The 19353-nt window shown below is 41.0% G+C and overlaps 1 protein-coding gene across 3 annotated transcripts; it reads left to right on the top strand.

Moving 5' to 3' along the window:
* The first annotated feature begins 5088 nt into the window (after positions 1-5088).
* LOC110492680 (aerolysin-like protein) lies at positions 5089-11737 on the top strand. Of its 3 annotated transcripts, XM_021567137.2 has the most exons (4): positions 5089-5177; positions 9461-9491; positions 10161-10670; positions 10953-11402. In XM_021567137.2, exons 3-4 carry the CDS (start codon positions 10188-10190, stop codon positions 11400-11402), a joined length of 933 nt encoding a protein of 310 aa, XP_021422812.1. In that variant the 5' UTR covers positions 5089-5177; positions 9461-9491; positions 10161-10187. The 3 variants fall into 3 exon arrangements, with proteins under 3 accessions (XP_021422812.1, XP_036803618.1, XP_036803619.1); XM_036947723.1 differs by lacking the exon at positions 9461-9491 and having other exon boundaries at positions 5162-5181; XM_036947724.1 differs by lacking the exons at positions 5089-5177; positions 9461-9491 and having other exon boundaries at positions 10188-10670; positions 10953-11737.
* Positions 11738-19353: the final 7616 nt, after the last annotated feature.

Below are 19353 nucleotides of genomic sequence, written 5' to 3'. Positions count from 1 at the left end.
ATTTAGGCAGGGTAGCCTAGTGGTTGGAGTGTTGGACTAGTAACCGGAAGGTTGCAAGTTTGAATCCCCGAGCTGACAAGGTACGAATCTGTCGTTCTACCCCTGAACAAGGCATTTATTAATAGGCCGTCATTAAAAATAAGAGTTTGTTCTTAACTGACTTGCATAGTTAAATAATGGTAAAAGCTTGTTGAGAGAATGCCAAGAGTGTGCAAAGATATCATTTAGAGTGGCTACTTTGAAAAATAAAAGCTACAGTATTTCTTGATTTTGGTTACTACATGATTCCATGTGTTATTTCATAGCTTTGATGTCTTCCCTATTATTGTAGAAAATAGTAAAAATACAGAAAACCCTTGAATGAGTAGGTGTGTCCAAACTTTGACTGGTTCTGTATAAATCTGTATGTTGCCTGTTTTGCATGTTGTTTTGACATTAATACGTGTCACATATCAGTTTACAAACAATGTAAAAATAGAAGAAATCATTGAGATAAGAACTTTCAATTTTTTGCTTTCTTGGTTAAGACAGTTCCAAAATGCAGGTGTTTCAGGCTAGCTCAGTGCTTTCTGTGGTGTTGAGGCGGTCCAGCTCTGCTGTTGGGACAGATTTAAATAGGCCTTAATAGTTTGTGGGCACCGTTTGTCACCTTTATAGTGTTATTAATGTATTGTTTAGTGTTGTGTTCTTGTGTAGTGACTTTGCTGGCATGCATCTAAACATTTTGTGGGAGGTTCCCCCATCAAGATTTACATGCTAAACCTCCACTGTTCAAAATACTCTACACTGGTGAGTTTCTCTATAACTAGCCAACTCTGGTATTTAGCCAGTTTGTCCACGTCAGTGCAGCAGCATGTTTGACTAGGCCAATATCTCCCCTCACACACATGCCCTGGTAGTTCGCTGTGATGATACAGTGGATAGTAATCTGTGCTGTGAACACGTCCCAGTGTCAGGTTGGTTAGCCCATCATCGCGTCTCTACACTTTAAATGCCCTGGTATCTCTCCATGACCGTGTAGTGGTCAGTACTCTGCGTTGTGTCTGCAGAAACCCTGGTTTGAATCCGTGTCACAGTATTGTGCTACAAACTGTAATGGCAAAATGACCGTAGTTTGAACGAGTTAAAACTTAAAACATCCTTTGTAAGCCAAGAAAACTCATGGTAGAATTAGATTAATCTGCTACTTAGTCATTCGAGGGTGTCAGTATCGATTCTAATATTAGGAAAAACAAGTTATATTTTATTTTGATGTACAGAGATATTGTCACGATTCTTCAAAGTCGAACACAGAAGCAGACCAGGACAAGGAGAGTAGGAAAAAGGTGAGTATTTATTTACAAGTGAATGGGTAGATATATCCAGGTGGTGTAGCGGGTAGCGGTGATGAGTTGATGGGAGCAAATAGGTGGATCCAATGGGGAAGCGGAATCTTCTGATGACCAGGCGGGAATGGGGTAAATGATCCGGGTGAGTAACTGAAGACAGAACAAACAGAGGTAAGTTCAAGGCAAGCAATACGTAACAAACAACAAAACAACTTCTATCCAACTTGAGGCTGATACTCTGGCACAACATACTGTTCATGGCTAACGATCCGGCAGGGAATGGATGTCAGGTCCGGGCTTATGAAGAGGAGAGATGATCAGGACCAGGTGTGCAGATAGCTGATGGGATACAGGTGCGGGTAATCAGAAACCCCAACTGGCTACATTGCCCGGCAACCAGACAGGGTGCGTTCCAGGACGCCGGAAAAACTCTCCAGGACAGAACATAGGTAAAAAACAGACTCAGGAAACGGGATTCGTGACAGATATAGGTTAAATAAATAAGATTAGGAACACATTCTGTCCCCAGCTGTGCCCTGGACACCATATGTGAATTGATTTCCCCCAATCTAATGTCAGAGCTCGTACTGTTAGGTGACCTAAACTGGGACATCCTTGAAGCTAGGTGGCACTATTTTTATTTTTGGAAAAATAACTGTCCCAAAGTAAACAGCCTATTTCTCAGGACCAGATGATAGAATATGCATATAATTGACAGCTTAGGATAGAAAACACTCTAAAGTTTCCAAAACTGTACAAATATTGTCTGTGAGTATAACAGAACTGATATTGCAGGCGAAAGCCTGAGAAAAATCCAATCAGGAAGTGACTCTTATTTTGAAACCTCTGTGTTCCCATGCATCCCTATTGACAATTGAAAAGGATATCAACCAGATCCCTTTTTCTACGGCTTCCATAAGGTGTCTACAGCCTTTAGACGTAGTTTCAGGCCTTTATGTTGAAGAATGAGCGTCAATGACCACATTGTGTAAGTGGTCAGCTGATGGCTCTCAGTGTGATTCTTGCGCAAAAGAGAGAGGTAGCCAATTTTTCTCCTGGTCCTACTGAAAAGCCAACTGTCCTGGTTGATATATTATCGAATAGATATTTGAAAAACACCTTGAGGATTGATTATAAAAAACGTTTGCCATGTTTCTGTCGATATTATATATATATATATATAATATATATATATATAATTTGGAACATTTTTCGCCGTTGTCGTGACCGCTATGTCCAGTGGATTCCTGGGCATAGCGCATCAAACTAACAGAGGTATTTGGATATAAAAAATAATCTTTATGGAACAAAAGGAACATTTGCTGTCTAACTGGGAGTCTCGTGAGTGAATTCTGATTTTCGTGACCAAGCTTCCTGCTGCTAGGTGGACATAATGCTATGCTTGGCTATCGATAAACTTACACAAACGCTTGTCTTGCTTTTGCTGTAAAGCATAATTTCAAAATCTGAGACGACAGGGTGATTAACAAAAGGCTAAGTTGTGTTTCAAAATATTTCACTTGTGATTTCATGAATATGAATATTTTCTAGTAATATTTTTTGACTGTTGCGCTATGCTATTCAGAGGTTGCTTATGACAATTCTCCTGGAGCCGGTAGGGGTAGTTCTAAGATTAACATAAATCTTCAATAATGTTACAACCGGAGAATTCCTTTGCCTTTAGAATTGCAATGGAACGCAAGATAACTCAGCTCATGCTCATGTCAGCTCATGCCACTCTGGGAGAGACCTTACTCAATCCCCTCTCATTCACCCCAGACTGTTGACATCTAGTGGAAGGAAGTGCGATATGACCCCATAGACACTGCATATTCAATAGGCAAAGTGTTTGAAAAACTACAAACCTCAGATTTACCACTTCCTGGTTGGATTTTTTCTCAGGTTTTTGCCTGTTTTCTATCCAAATCTACTAATTATATGCCTACTCTAGCTTTTATGGCTGAGTAGCAGGCAGTTTAATTGGGCATGTTTTTCATCCAAAATTCCCAATTTTGCTCTGTACCCTAGAGAAGTTAAGGTGTTAAAGTCTTGATTAAGAATTGTGTTAAACGCTCCACAACAAAGCTTTCTTAGTATCCAACATCTTTTCTCTGCCCTTAACCTTGTTCTGAACACCTCCATAACAAAGGTCATGTGGTTTGGTGAAAAGATTGCCCCTCACCCCAGAAGTGTGATTACTACCTCTGTATCAGGTTTGAAGGTAAGACCCAGATACAGGAAATGTTGAATTAACAATGGTTTAATAATCCAACAGGGGCAGACAATAGACCGGTCGAGGCAGGCAGGGGTCAGTAAACCAGAGGTGGGACAAAGGTACAGGACAGCAGGCAGGCTCAGGGTCAGGGAAGGCAGAAATGCCAGAACTGGAAATGCTAGAAACAAAAAACTAGAGAGCAGGGAAAAACAAGAAACACGCCGGGACGACCTGACAATACAAAACGAACTGGCAACAGAAAAACAGAAAACGCAGGTATAAATACACAGGAGATAATTGGGAAAATGGGAGACATTGAGCTTGACCTTGACATAAACAAAGTATGCCATAAGATGTTATCACAAAATAAAATGGCTTTGAATGTTTGACTAATCTAGAAAATTGTTTTCCAAAGAGGTAGTCTTTCATGACTGCCTATTACCTAAGTGATATGACTGCCTATTACCAAAGTGATATGACTGCCTATTACCAAAGTGATATGACTGCCTATTACCAAAGTGATATGAATGCCTATTACCTAAGTGATATGACTGCCTATTACTTAAGTGATATGACTGCCTATTACCTAAGTGATATGAATGCCTATTACCTAAGTGATATTACTGCCTATTACCTAAGTGATATGACTGCCTATTACCTAAGTGATATGAATGCCTATTACCTAAGTGATATTACTGCCTATTACCTAAGTGATATGATTGCCTATTATCTAAGTGATATGATTGCCTATTATTAATACTTTCTGAAGGCAGGAGGTCATTAAGGAGGTCATTAAGAGGACAGCTAAAAGGAAGAGCACAGAAAACAATACATACAATGCATCAATCATCCATCAAATGCATTAATCAAACACACAAACATTCATCAAACATATCTATCGTCCATCAAACGCATCAATCATGAGGGTGAGGTTATGACTGTGTCCCTTTGTGTATTTACCCAGTCACCTGCATGAACCATGATAAACAGAACATATAGGATGTTTTGATGAAAAAAACTACAGTCTCAGAAAAAAGGAATCCAAAATGGTTATCAGGCTCTCCCCATAAGATAACCATTTTTGGTTCCAAATATGTCTCTTTGTGGTTTCAGGTTGAACTCTTTTGGGTTCCTTGCAGAACTAATTGGAACTCAAAAGGGTTCTTCAGAGGGTTCTCCTATGGGGACAGCCAAAGAACCATTTTAGGTTCTAGATATCACCTTTCTTCTTATAGTGTATAGTGTATAGTATGAGTAGAGAAAGGTGTTGTTGCAAATTAGATTGTTTTGCAAGTGACTGGAAACCCCCAAAATATGTGGCAGCAAGAAGAGGAGGTGTTGCCAAGAGTGGTTTAAACTGTTGATACACGTTGGTCATGATTATATAATGTCTTCATCAAAGTGAAAGGTTTTGTGTAAATTCTACAGAAAACTACTGACGCACATCATTGTATTTGCTTGAGGGGACTTTTGCTGCTATATAAGAGAATGCTTCTCTACTCCAGAGACACATATTCAGCTGATGCATCTTTAACGTTAAACAATTGAACTTCACTCAGAATCTCGGAACCAATCAGTTTTCTTCCATCAAGATCTTCTATAGTCATCCTTAACACTGAGTCCTGCATATCATTGTATGTAAGTGCAAAATGTCCCTGAATAATTATTATACTAATAATTATACTTGCTATATGAGGAATATTTGAGAGCTACACGTTTATTTTAACCAACTAATTAACAAAACACTTCAGGTGACAAATGCTTCCTATATTGTGAAACAGTTGTTACATCAGTTAAAAAGTCGAGTTGAACAAGCATGGTGTGGGTTTGTTGTCCCCCACAAGGAAATTTGGGAGGGGATTACAGATCATTCTCTGTCTGTCCGTTCGTATGTCTCTTTGTACGTTAGTAAAGCAAGATATCTCCGAGAGCACTGGGCTGATTTTGACAAAACTTAGGTGAATGATCCTTATTGCCATAGAGATCCATCATTTACAAATTTACACTGATTGGTCCAAGGCGGGAGCTATAGCAATTAACTGCAATTTGTTAGTCACACGCAATATCTAAATTGTCCCATAACAAATCAAATATTATTTGTCAGATGCGCCGAAACAACAGGTGTAGTAGACCTTACAGTGAAATTCTTACTTACAATGCAGTTGTAAGAAAATATGTTTAAAAAAAAGTAAGAGATAAGAATAACAAATAATAGCAGCAACATAATGTAAAAACAAACAAAACAGCATGGTGTTTTGAAAGCCGATAAGACGGCAGCCCTCCCCTCCGGCGCCATCGTGAAATAAATAGGGGGTATTGCATCATTCGTGGGGGACAACATGTTTACTGTTGCCTTGTTTTCACATGGTTGACTTTAGCCTCCTATTGTTCTGTTTTGAATTCAAAAGTATGATGTCAGTATGATGTTTAATGCGAGGTGAGTAGACTGTTGAGTGTAGTGCTTTACATCAAGCTGTCTCTTAACCTTGAATACACTGATTGACACATCTAGCATTGAGTTCTGAAATGTTCAAAGTAGGTGACTTTTGCTATCCCGGGCAAATAACAGGCTTTGTTCAGTCACTTAACCATCTTTATTATCCATAATGTATAGTGAATGCACAAACAGGCATGTTACCAACAAACAAACATTTATCTGTCTCCAACATCTGCTCCTCTGTTGTCAGAGATAGACCCTGCCGCAGCTGAACAGGAGGGGCGGGACTCAACTCTCTCACTTGCAGACATAACTGTTAATGAATCCCAAATAATGAAGTTGATATAATTCATCACGTACATTTATCTGTTTAAATCAAAATATTTGTGCAAATTAGGTACATCTCTAGTAGGGACACGATTGGCTGGAACGATTTTTCAGAGTGAATGCAGAGCGAGGGGCAGTGTAATACGGTCTGTGTGTAGCTGGTATAGGGGAGTATTGCGCAGGACAGCAGATATGAGTAAATTAAGGTACTTTACTCAAAATATACAAATGCGATACAATAAAGAGAGCCCACATTAACGGACCTTACTACATACAAACAATTACTCACAAACAGACTACTGGGAACGGAGGGTTAAATAATGAACAAATAATTGGGGGATTGAAACCCGATGTTTAATTTAATTTTACCTTTATTTTACTAGGCAAGTCAGTTAAGAACAAATTCTTATTTTCAATGACGGCCACGGAACAGTGGGTTAACTGCCTGTTCAGGGGCAGAACGACAGATTTGTACCTTGTCAGCTCGGGGATTCCAACTTGCAAACTTTCGGTTACTAGTCCAACGCTCTAACCACTAGGCTACCCTGCCGATGTGTAAGACAAAGGCAAAACAAATGGAAAATGAAAAGTGGACCAGCGATGGCTTGAAGGCCGGTGCTGGATCTTCTCTCAGAATATTTTACATACTGATAGCTGACAATGCGTGATGACAGTTTCACCAAATGTTTAAAAAAAAACTTACCTAATGCAGCTTTAACATGAAAGCTTACTTAAATTAGATAATCTATTTCCATCTTTGAATCTGAGGCCGGCATTAGCGTTGTATGTTAGTAAAATCAAATCTTAAACTACTCATCTTGCTAAGTGAAAAAATAATGTTGAACAATGTTATTACTAATTAACTGTACATTTCATGGAACAAGCAGTTCCTAAATGATGTTGACTTCCTGGTCATTATTTGTAGTTGATCGGTATATATGACATGGTGTTCTGTATTCACATTGTTCACTTTGCCCTGTTATTGTTTTTGTTTTCACATGGTGGACGTTGGCATGCTCTGCTGAGCCTGTGTAATATGTGTTCAGGTTAGTGACTAAACACAGGTTTCTCTAGCTAGCTCTGCTGATCCTGTGTAATATGTGTTCAGGTCAGTGACTAAACACAGGTTTCTCTAGCTAGCTCTGCTGAGCCTGTGTAATATGTGTTCAGGTCAGTGACTAAACACAGGTTTCTCTAGCTAGCTCTGCTGATCCTGTGTAATATGTGTTCAGGTTAGTGACTAAACACAGGTTTCTCTAGCTAGCTCTGCTGATCCTGTGTAATATGTGTTCAGGTCAGTGACTAAACACAGGTTTCTCTAGCTATTCATATTTATTGTTGCGTGTACATGTTGTATTTATACTATATTATCACTGGGATTCATTTGACTCAGATATGCAGATGTGCTATGACAGTATGATGTTTAGTTGTTCCTATATAGTAGACTGTTGAGTCTAGTGCTTTATTCCAACCTTTCCTTTTCACTGCCAGCACCCGCCCGCCCGACTAGCATCACTACTCTGGACTGTTCTGACGTACAATATGTGGACGTCTACAAATGCCTAGTTGTCTGGCAAGACTGTAAACTCTCCTTTCAGACTCACTTATCAAAAATCTCCAATCCAAAATCAAATCTAGAATCAGCATTCTATTTTGCAACAAAGCCTCCTTCACTCACGCCGCCAAACTTACCCTAGTAAAACTGACTATCCTACCGATCCTCGACTTCGGCGATGTCATCTACAAAATAGTTTCCAAAACTCTACTCAGCAAGCTGGATGCCATCTATCACAGTGCCATCCATTTTGCCACCAAAGCCCCCTATACCACCCACCACTGCGACTTGCATGCTCTAGTCGGCTGGCCCTCGCTACATATTCGTCACCAGACCCGCTGGCTCCAGGTCATCTATAAGTCTATCCTAGGTAAAGCGCCGCCTTATCTCAGCTCACTGGTCACGATAACAACACCCACCAGTAGCACACGCTTCAGCAGGTATATCTCACTGGTCATCCCCAAAGCCAACACCTCCTTTGGCCGCCTTTCCTTCCAGTTCTCTGCTGCCAGTGACTGGAATGAATTGCAAAAATCGCTGGAGCTGGAGACTCATGTCTCGCTAACTAGCTTTAAATATCAGCTATCTGAGCAGCTAACCGATCGCTGCAGCTGTACATAGTCCACCCAATCTACCTACCTCATCCCCATATTGTTTTTATTTACTTTTCTGCTCTTTTGCCCACCAGTATCACTACTTGCACATCATCTGCTCATCGATCACTCCAGTGTTAATCTGCTAAATTGAAATTACTTCGCTACTATGGGCTTTTTATTGCCTTACCTCCTCACGCCATTTGCACACACTGTATATAAACTTTATTTTTTTTCTATTGTGTTATTGACTTTATGCTTGTTTATTCCATGTGTAACTCTGTGTTGTTGTTCATGTCGCACTGCTTTGCTTTATCATGGCCAGGTTGCAGTTGTAAATGAGAACTTGCTCTCAACTAGCTTTCCTGGTTAAATAAAGGTGAAATAAATCAAATAAAAAAAGAGAGGGCACAACCTTGTGATCATAGATATTCCTATTTAGGGTCATAAAGCACATAGTTCAAGAATAGAGCAATACAAATCATGACTACACTACCAATGATGCAGCTGTTGCATTGCCTGCACACTACAGTATCATCTCATTTAGGTAAAAGAAAATACTTTACTTTTCTGAAAACATTTGAAATCAAAGTAAAGTTTGTATCTACATTCAATAATGAAGTTTGAATGATTCAGGTTTTAGGTGTTACTTGACTAAATCTGAGTATAAGATTTAATTGGACAGACATTTTATAAGGTTGACAGACCCTGTTCTATATTAGACAGTGTCATAATAAATTAATACATACCTGTGAATACTGCTGCCTGTCTTAAAGAATATTGTCCTATGTTATAATATATGAATGCATACCTCTGAATACTGCAGCCTGTCTTAAATAATATTGTCCTATGTTATAATATATTAATGCATACCTTCTAATACTTTAGCCTGTCTTAAAGAATATTGCCCTATAATGTAATATATTAGCACATACCTGTGAATAGTTCAGCCTGTCTTAAAGAATATTGTTATATATTAATTCACTTCAGTCTTTATTCTTTCAGATATTTCCAAGCAGCAACTTTGTTTGGGGAGGTGAGTTTCAGCACCATAAACAACCTCATATTCTGATGTAGCATCAAACATTCATACACACCAACACGTTTATATACATCATTACACATAAGTCACCAAGTCGATCAGGAAGATACAGCAGGAGGTAGAGTGAGGAGGTGCTGGGAGTAGGAGAGGGACTCCATGGTAACTCTGAGGTTCCCAGCTGAGGAGGAAGGAATGAGTGTGATAGATTCCAGGTGAATAAAGATGGAAAGATCAGAGGAGGGTGGAGGACAAGAAGGAGTCAGGAGCAATTTAAGAACGCGTCATTCTATGTGGCCTGAGGATTGTGGAGAGATTTGGTCACCCTAGACCTGAGCTACTGTCCTGTATTTTTTAATTCCAATCCTAATCTAGTCCACCCCATTCTAATAATTAATTAACTGGTTGATAAACTGAATCAGGTTAGTTACAACTGGGGCTGGAGTGAAAACCAACACGAGGGTAGCTCTCCAGGAACGGGGTTGGAGAACTCTGCCCTAGACTGAATTGTTGCTCGACCTCTAGTTCCTACCATGAGTCATCATTGGTTGTTGTTTGATCCTTTTATCTTGTTCTTTAAATTCCTTTTGATGCTTTGAATGTCTGAATCAGATCTCCTTTGAGTTGGAGGTTTCTTAAATTTATCTGTACAAATTTGTATTTCAGGTTACGTGACGCACACTCAAACTCAACATGGCAACCAGATTGACAACAATCGGTGGTGGAGGAGGCATGCCATTTGAATTCCACGGTATGAAAAACGGTGCCACCCTCAAGAAGATCGGAGTGGCGGTGGAAGGCTGGCAGGTGAAAGCTGTGCGGGCGGAGCTTACCGATGGGCGCGTTGCGACCTTTGGAGAAGCGAAAACTTTCACTGAGTTTGAGTTTGACCTCGGCGAGCGCATCACCAAGCTGTCACTGTGGGGTAACGGCGCCGGCACACGTCTGGGTGCCATCAAGTTCACGACGAGTAACAAACGAGAGTTCTTTGAAAAAATGACCAGCTGGGGACTGAAGAAAGAGTACACCATAGATGTAGGGTCTGGAATCTGCCTGGGGCTGCAGGGCAGGTCTGGCTCGGACATCGACTGCATGGGCTTCGTCTTCATCAACGCTGTCAACTCGACCGTGCTGACTGACATGAAGTATCCCACCCTGTCCCTCTTCAAACCCCAGGTGAGATCTTTTATAGATGTGTGTAGACGACTAAGGAAAACTCTACCGATGCTCTAACATTAAGGGGGCTGTCCACTTTAAAACATGTAATCCAATATGGGGGTTGACATTCATCAGGCATCTCATTTCTAGGACAGTCACACACCCATACAGACACATCAGTTTTTATTGTTGGCTGTCTAAAAATCAATTGATCAGTTTCTCATTATTGATTAGTTCTTAAATGGTCTTTGTCTTGTCTGAACAATTGTTATCTTGTGTCTGTGTGTGTGTTGATTTTAGGTGACCCCAGAATATGTGAAATCCATTTCTCACCACAACGACACCTCCTTGGTTCAAGAAGAATCCATTACATACAGCAAAACCGTGACCAAGACTTCCTCCTGGTCCGTCAGCAACAAGATCGAATCCACCTTGAATGTGTCGGTCAAAGCAGGGATCCCGGATCTGGTTGAGGTGTCATCAGGGTTCAGCTTGACCGTGGGAGGGGAGCATTCCTCCAAACTGGAGAAGTCAGAGTCCATAACAGAATCGGATACCATCAACGTGAAGATCCCACCAGGGAAGACCATGGATGTTGAGATCACAGTGGGGAAAGCACATATCAACCTCGACTACGAGGCCATAGTGAAAGTCACCTGCATGAATGGCAGTCAGCTGGTCTTCCCATCCAAAGGCATCTACACTGGTGTGACTTACACTTCAGCGAGGGTATCCACAAAGGAGAGATGAGACAAGTGTATGACATCCTGAATAATAAGCACAGTGATACAATGTGACACAATTACTAATTCTTTGTGTGCCTTTTCTGTTATTATGATCTTCTTTTGAGTGATTCTAATTGAACCATGTTGACTCAGCACTTTATTTCTGTATCAGCAGAGGGTATAACAACAGGTGGGTCATTCCTACAATCCGGTGCCTTTTGTGTCCAATGACATTTTAACACGTTTTGTGTGAATTATTGAGCAACATTCACTACGAAATGTTTTCTTACATGCTTAGACCCCATTTACCATAAAAAACAATGTTATGTAACTGTAATAAATTTCATTTATAATAAAGAATTTGTCTTGTGTGTCAGTAACCTTTCGCCATATCTCCAGTTAAGTTTATTCATCTTCCATTATGTAACGGTTTTCTTGATGAGAAGGAGAGTCGGACCAAAATGCGGCGTGTCTATTGCAATCCATGTTTAATGAAGTAACACACTAAACACAAACACTACCAAAACAATAAACTTAACGAAAACCGAAACAGCCTATACTTGTGTAACCTAACACAGAACAATGACATCAGGACAATAAGGACAAACTCAAAGAATATGGCTGCCTAAATATGGTTCCCAATCAGAGACAACGATAAACACCTGCCTCTGATTGAGAACCACTTCAGACAGCCATAGACTTAGCTAGAACACCCCACTAGCTACAATCCCCATACATACACACCACATACAAAAACCCATGCCACACCCTGGCCTGACCAAATAAATAAAGATAAACACAAAATACTTTGACCAGGGTGTGACACATTAGGTATACTATTCATAAAACTCACAAATATTGTAATTATCATTACATTGAGTTGTTTCTCTTTCTAACTAATTTTTAATCATGATTTATTTATTATTTAATAGAAGAATCATCTAATATGTTTGTTAGGACACATGCAGTCACTCTCACACGCACATCGTTTTTTTCTCTGGTTGCACATTTAACATGCTGGTTGAAATGAGGTAAAATGGATTTAAGTTTTCCTGCATTGAAGTCCTCGGCCACTAGGAGCGCCGCCTCTGGATGAGCGTTTTCCTGTTTGCTTATGGCCTTATTCAGCTCATTGAGTGCGGTGTTAGTTCGAGCATCGGTTTGTGGTGGTAAATAGACGGCTACTAAGAATATTGACTAAAAACTATCTTCGGCTTGACAGTAGAGAAAATCGATGATCATTAAAAGAGGGTAAAGGGCTATATTTCACATACTTCCTACACATTACAGAGCAAATATGTTTTTTTGTACATTGACAGTTCACCTACGGAAATAATTTGGCAGGATATCAATCTTATTGCATAGAATTGTTAATCTGTGTGCTTTTTCTCAGAGAGGTCAAATGATAGTACTGTAGTAGCCGACTCCCTGCTGACCTAAAACGAAGAAGGGATAAAATACATTTTACCCATAATGCATTTTACCAGAATGAGTGTGGTAGGATTGCAGGGAACCGCTTGATAAGTCAGTGAGATTGTAAACAGGAGATGGATGACAGTTCCAAAATGGCAGCGTCCATGGAATTGTTTCTTGAATCTGAAAGTGTAGCAAGTGAAGTGTGTGACAATGAATGGAAAATAGAGATATCAAAGAATGGAACAAAACGAGCAAAACGTTGTGGTAGAAGACATGGACTGGTCCAATAATGCATTTCTTATTGGACATCATTTTTTTGGGACAAGGAGGTTCATTTGGGAAATCCAAGCAGTGGGGAAGGTGGTTTTCAATAAAGGGGACTAGAAGCGGCCTTGTTTTGGATCATTGTGTCGATGAAGAACAGAATTAACGTACACTGGATCTGGCTAAATTGTCCACGTCAGAAGTAACCTGTATTGATCTTCGGGGTCGGGCGCCTGCAAAAAGGAGTTATAGCTGGAGTCTCCTTGGATATAGATGATGAGTACCTTAGTCAGAAAATCCCAGGAGTGGTCAGTACACGTCACCTGACCCATATGGTAAATGGAAGGAGAAAAGTCTATCAATATTATTGTTGTTTGAGGAGACCCTACCTGAATATGTGAAGCTTGGATATGTGACATATGCGGTGAGAGCATTTTTGTAGAAACCATTACAGTGTGGGAGCTGTAAAATATATGGTCACGTGTCAATTGTTTGCAGACGGGAGAAGTATGGTATTGAAAATGTTGCAACTGTGGTGGGGATCATACTCAGGACTTACTTGAGTGCCCTGGATCAGGGCTGTACAGTAAATCTCCTATGTGGAGGCGGTGAAGAGAGTGGAAGGGCAAGATGCCACAGTGTTGAAGGTATGGCAGTGGAGGCAGGGCAACCAGTTGCTAATGTTTTAAGTCAATTAAGTGATTTGGATACCCTCAATGTAAAGAAGGTGGACTTGGTAGCATTTATAGATTCATTTTTCTTACTATACATAAAAAAACATATATATATATATATATATATATATATATACAGTTGGAGTCAGGAGTTTACATACACCTTAGCCAAATTCATTTAAATGCAGTTTTTCATCATTCCTGACATTTAATCCTAGTAAAAATTCCCTGTCTTAGGTCAGTTAGGATCATCACTTTGTTTTAAGAATCTGAAATGTCAGAATAATACTAGAAATAATTATCTAATTTAATTTCTTTCATCACATTCCCAGCGGGTCAGAAGTTTACATACACTCAGTTAGTATTTAGTAGCATTTCCTTTAAATTGTTGAACTTCGGTCAAACGTTTCGGGTAGCCATCCAAAAGCTTCCCACAATAAATTGGGTGAATTCTGGCCCATTCCTTCTGACAGAGCTGGTGTAACCGAATCAGGTTTGTAGGCCTCCTTGCTCGCACACGTTTTTTTTCTCAGTTCTGCCCACAAATTCTCTATGGGATTGAGGTCAGAGCTTTGTGATGGTCACTCCACTACTTTGACTTTGTTGTACTTAATCCATTTTGCGACAACTTTGGAAGTATGCTTGGGGTCATCGTCAATTTGGACGACCCATTTGCGAGCAAGCTTTAACTTCCTGACTAATGTCTTGAGACGTTGCTTCAATATATACACATAATTTCCTTCCTCATGATGCCATCTATTTTGTTATGTGCACCAGTCCCTCCTGCAGCAAAGCACCCCCACAACATGATGATGCCACCCCCGTGCTTCACGGTTGGGATGGTGTTCTTCGGTTTGCAAGCCTCCCCCTTTTTCCTCCAAACATAACGATGGTCATTATGGCCAAACAGTTCTATTTTTGCTTCATCAGACAAGAGGACTTTTCTAGAATGTGCAGTTGCAAACCGTAGACTGGGTTTTCTGTAACGATTTTGGAGCAGTGGCTTCTTCCTTGCTTATCGGCCTTTCAGGTTATGTTGATATAGGACTTGTTTTACTGTGAACACAGATACTTTTGTACCTGTTCCTCCAGCATCTTCACAAGGTCCTTTGCTGTTGTTCTGGGATTGATTTGCACTTTTCACACCAAAGTACATTCATCTCTAGGAGACATAACGTGTCTCCTTCCTGAGTGGTATGATGGCTGCATGGTCCCATGGTGTTTATACTTGCATACTATTGTTTGTAGAGCTGAATATGGTGCGTTTGGACATTGTTCCCAAGGATGAACCAGACTTGTCGAGGTCTAAAAAATGTATTCTCTGTGTTCCAGCACCTTAGCAGCTTACGGGCTGGGATTTATGCATCGAGGCTGTGAATGAATGGCCAGGCTGGAGTATGTCCTGGAGTATTGAGAGCAACAATAAAAATTATATTGCAAGGAAATCATTTTAAAATGTGAGAACTAATAAATTGTACATCTGAGGTCTTGGCTGATTTCTTTTGATTTTCCCATGATGTCAAGCAAAGAGGAACTGAGTTTGAAGGTAGGCCTTGAAATACATCCACAGGTACACCTCCAATTGACTCAAATTGATCACTGCATGTATGGATCCCACCGTGAAGCATGGAGGAGGAGGTGTGATGGTGTGGGGGTTCTGTCATGGTTTCTAGGAGTAGTGGGTGGAGGAGTCAGGCACAGAGAGCAGAGGTAGTTCAATCGTGGTAGTTTATTCCAGGACAACAAATAACGGTAACGCCAAACACTAAGGTGCATCACTTAAACCAGCCCAACAGCAGGACCAAACAGTCCGGATTAAAGGGTCCATGAGAATCCACACACACATGAACAGAAAAACAAGCCTGCACAAAAGCAGGCGGACATACCTGATTTAAATAGCCCAAATCAAAAACCCCAAAAAGAAACAGGTGAGACTAATCAGACAAAACAAACTGAAACAGAAAGGGGGATCGGTGGCAGCTAGTAGGCCGGCGACGACGACCGCCGAGCGCCGCCCGAACAGGAAGAGGAACCACCTTCGGCGGGATTCGTGACCGGTTCTTTGTTGTTGACACTGTCAGTGATATATTTTGATATTAAGGCACAGTTAGGCAGGGTTGCCTAGTGGTTATAGCGATGGACTAGTAACCGGAAGGTTGCAAGTTTGAATCCCCAAGCTGACAAGGTATAAATCTGTTGTTCTGTCCCTGAACAAGGCAGTTAACCCATTGTTCCTAGGCTGTCCATTGAAAATTTAAATTTGTCCTTAACACTCTGGCCATCCTACAATCTAAGCTAGATGCTGTCAATCTCACACAAATTATCAATGAACCTACCAGGTACAACCACAAATCTGTAAACACGGGCAATCTCAAAGCTATCATCCTAACCAACCTACCATGCAAATACACCTCTGCTGTCTTCAACAGGGATCTCAGCGATCATTGTCTGTGTCCATAATGGGTCTGTGGTCAAATGATCACCCATCATCACTGTCAAACGCTCCCTAAAACACTTCAGCGAGCAGGCCTTTCTAATCGACCTGGCTCGGGTATCCTGGAAGGATATTGACCTCATTCTGTCAGTAGAGGATGCATGGTTGCTCTTTAAAAGTGCTTTCCTCACCATCTTAAATAAGCATTCCCCATTCAAAAAATGGAACAGGTACAGGTACTGACTGCCCTTGACCAGCACAAAAACATCCTGTGGTGTACTGCATTAGCATCAAATAGCCCCCGCGATGTGGAACTTTTCAGGGAAGTTAGGAACCAATATACACAGGCAGTTAGGAAAGCAAAGGCTAGCTTTTTCAAACAGAAATTTGCATCCTGCAGCACAAACTCCAAAAAGTTCTGGGACACTGTTCGTCATAAGGAATGGACCCAGGTGAGTAGAGTTCCACATGTTTTAATAAATAGAAACTCACCAAACAAGTACAAATGAAAAGTCCCCAACAATCAGCCGGGCTAGACAATGTGGACCCTCTCTTTCTAAAATTATCCGCCACAATTGTTGAAACACCTATTACTAGCCTCTTCAACCTCTCTTTTGTATCGTCTGAGATCCCCAAAGATTGGAAAGCTGCCGCGGTCATCCCCCTCTTCAAAGGGTGTGACACTCTAGACCCAAACTGTTACAGACCTATATATATCCTACCCTGCCTTTCTAAGGTCTTCGAAAGCCAAGTTAACAAACAGAGCACTGACCATTTCGAATCCCACCGTACCTTCTCCGCTATGCTATCTGGTTTCCGAGGTGGTCATGGGTGCATCTCAGCCACGCTCAAGGTCCTAAATGAAATCCTAACCACCATCGATAAGAGACAAAACTGTGCAGCTGTATTCAACGACCTGGCCAAGGCTTTCGACACTGTCAATCACCACATTCGTCGCGGCAGACTCAATAGCCTTGGTTTCTCAAATGACTGCCTCGCCTAGTTCACCAACTACTTCTCAGACAGAGTTCAGTGTGTCTAATCGGAGAGCCTGTTGTCCGGACCTCTGGCAATCTCTACTGCGGTGCCACAGGGTTCAAATCTCTGGCCGAATCTGTTCTCTGTATACATCAATGATATCGCTATTGCTGCTGGTGATTCTCTGATCCACCTCTACACAGATGACACCATTCTGTATACTTCTGGCCCTTCTTTGGACACTGTGTTAACTAACCTCCAGACGAGCTTCAACGCCATACAACTCTCCTTCCGTGGCCTCCAACTGCTCTTAAATGCAAGTAAAACTAAATGCATGCTCTTCAACCGATCGCTGCCCTCAAATACCTAGGTGTCGGGTTAGATTGTTAACTCTTATTCCAGACTCACATTAAACATCTCCAATCCAAAATGAAAGGTAGAATCGGCTTCCTATAACGCAACAAAGTCTCCTTCACTCATGCTGCCAAACATACCCTCATAAAACTGACTATCCTACCAATCCTTGACTTCTGCGGTGTCATTTACAAAATAACCTCTGACACTCTATCACAATGTCATCCGTTTTGTCACCAAAGCCCCTTATACTACCCACCTGTATGCGTCCTGTATGCTCTCGTTGGCTGGCCCTCGCTACATATTCGTCGCCAAACCCACTGGCTCCAGATCATCTTTAAGTCTTTGCTAGGTAAAGCCCCGCCTTTTCACAGCTCACTGGTCACCATAGCAACACCCACCCACCCATAGCACGTGCTCCAGCAGGTATATTTCACTGGTCATCCCCAAAGCCAACACCTCTTTTGACCGCATTTCCTTCATGTTCTCTGCTGCCAATGACTGGAACGAATTGCAAAAATTACTGAAGCTGGATACTTATATCCCCCTCACTAACTTTAAGCATCAGCTGTCAGAGCGGCTTACCAATCACTGTACCTGTACACAGCCCATCTGTAAATAGCACACCCAACTACCTCATCCCCATACTGTCATTTGTTTTGCTCTTTTGCACCCCAGTATCTCTGCTTGCACATCATCATTTACACATCTTCAACTCCCAACGTTTAATCTCCAAAATGTCTCCACTATGGCCTATTAACCTTACTACGTTTGCACACACTCTCCATAGATTGTTCTATTGTGTTATTTACTGTACATGTGTTTATCCCATGTGTAACTCTATGTTGTTGTTTTTGTCGCACTGCTTTGATTTATCTTGGCCAGGTCGCAGTTGTAAATCAGAACACAAGGTGTCTACAAGGTGTCAAAAGCGTTCCATAGGGTTGCTGGCTAATGTTGACTAATGTTCCCACAGTTGTGTCAAGATGGTTCAATGTCGTTTGGATGGTGGACCATTCTTGACACACACAGGAAACTGTTGAGCATGAAAAACCCAGCAGTGTTGCAATTCTTGACACATACCGGTGTGCCTGGCACCTACTACCATACCCTGGTCAAATGCACTTGTAAATCTTTTGTCTTGCCCATTCACCCTCTGAATGGCACACATACAAAATCCATGTCTTAACTGTTTCAGGGCTGAAGAATCCTTCTTTAGCCTGTCTCCCCTTCATCTGTCTCCCCTTCATCTCAAATGCACTTGTAAATCTTTTGTCTTGCCCATTCACCCTCTGAATGGCACACATACAAAATCCATGTCTTAACTGTTTCAGGGCTGAAGAATCCTTCTTTAGCCTGTCTCCCCTTCATCTGTCTCCCCTTCATCTCAAATGCACTTGTAAATCTTTTGTCTTGCCCATTCACCCTCTGAATGGCACACATACAAAATCCATGTCTTAACTGTTTCAGGGCTGAAGAATCCTTCTTTAGCCTGTCTCCCCTTCATCTACACTGATTGAAGTGGATTTAACAATTGACATCAATAAGGGATCATAGCTTTCACTTGGATTCACCTGGTAAGTCTGTGTCATGGAAAAAGCAGGTTACTGTTTTGTGCACTCAGTGTATGTGTTACATTTCACACACACAATAGATAAGATACCGTGCATTCGGAAAGTATTCAGACCCATTCACTTTTTCATGTTACGTTACAGCCTTAATCTAAATTATTCTAAAATGGATTAAATATTTTTTTTTTTACAAACAATACCACATAATGACAAAGCAAAAATGGCTTTTTAGAAATTTTGGCAAATGTTATAAAAAACTGAAATATCACATTTACATAAGTATCC

This window comes from Oncorhynchus mykiss, chromosome 16, assembly GCF_013265735.2.
Source record: "Oncorhynchus mykiss isolate Arlee chromosome 16, USDA_OmykA_1.1, whole genome shotgun sequence".
Lineage (NCBI taxonomy): Eukaryota > Metazoa > Chordata > Actinopteri > Salmoniformes > Salmonidae > Oncorhynchus > Oncorhynchus mykiss.
The sequence above is the reverse complement of the archived record's forward strand: the minus strand, read 5'-3'. Positions and strand labels throughout refer to the sequence as shown.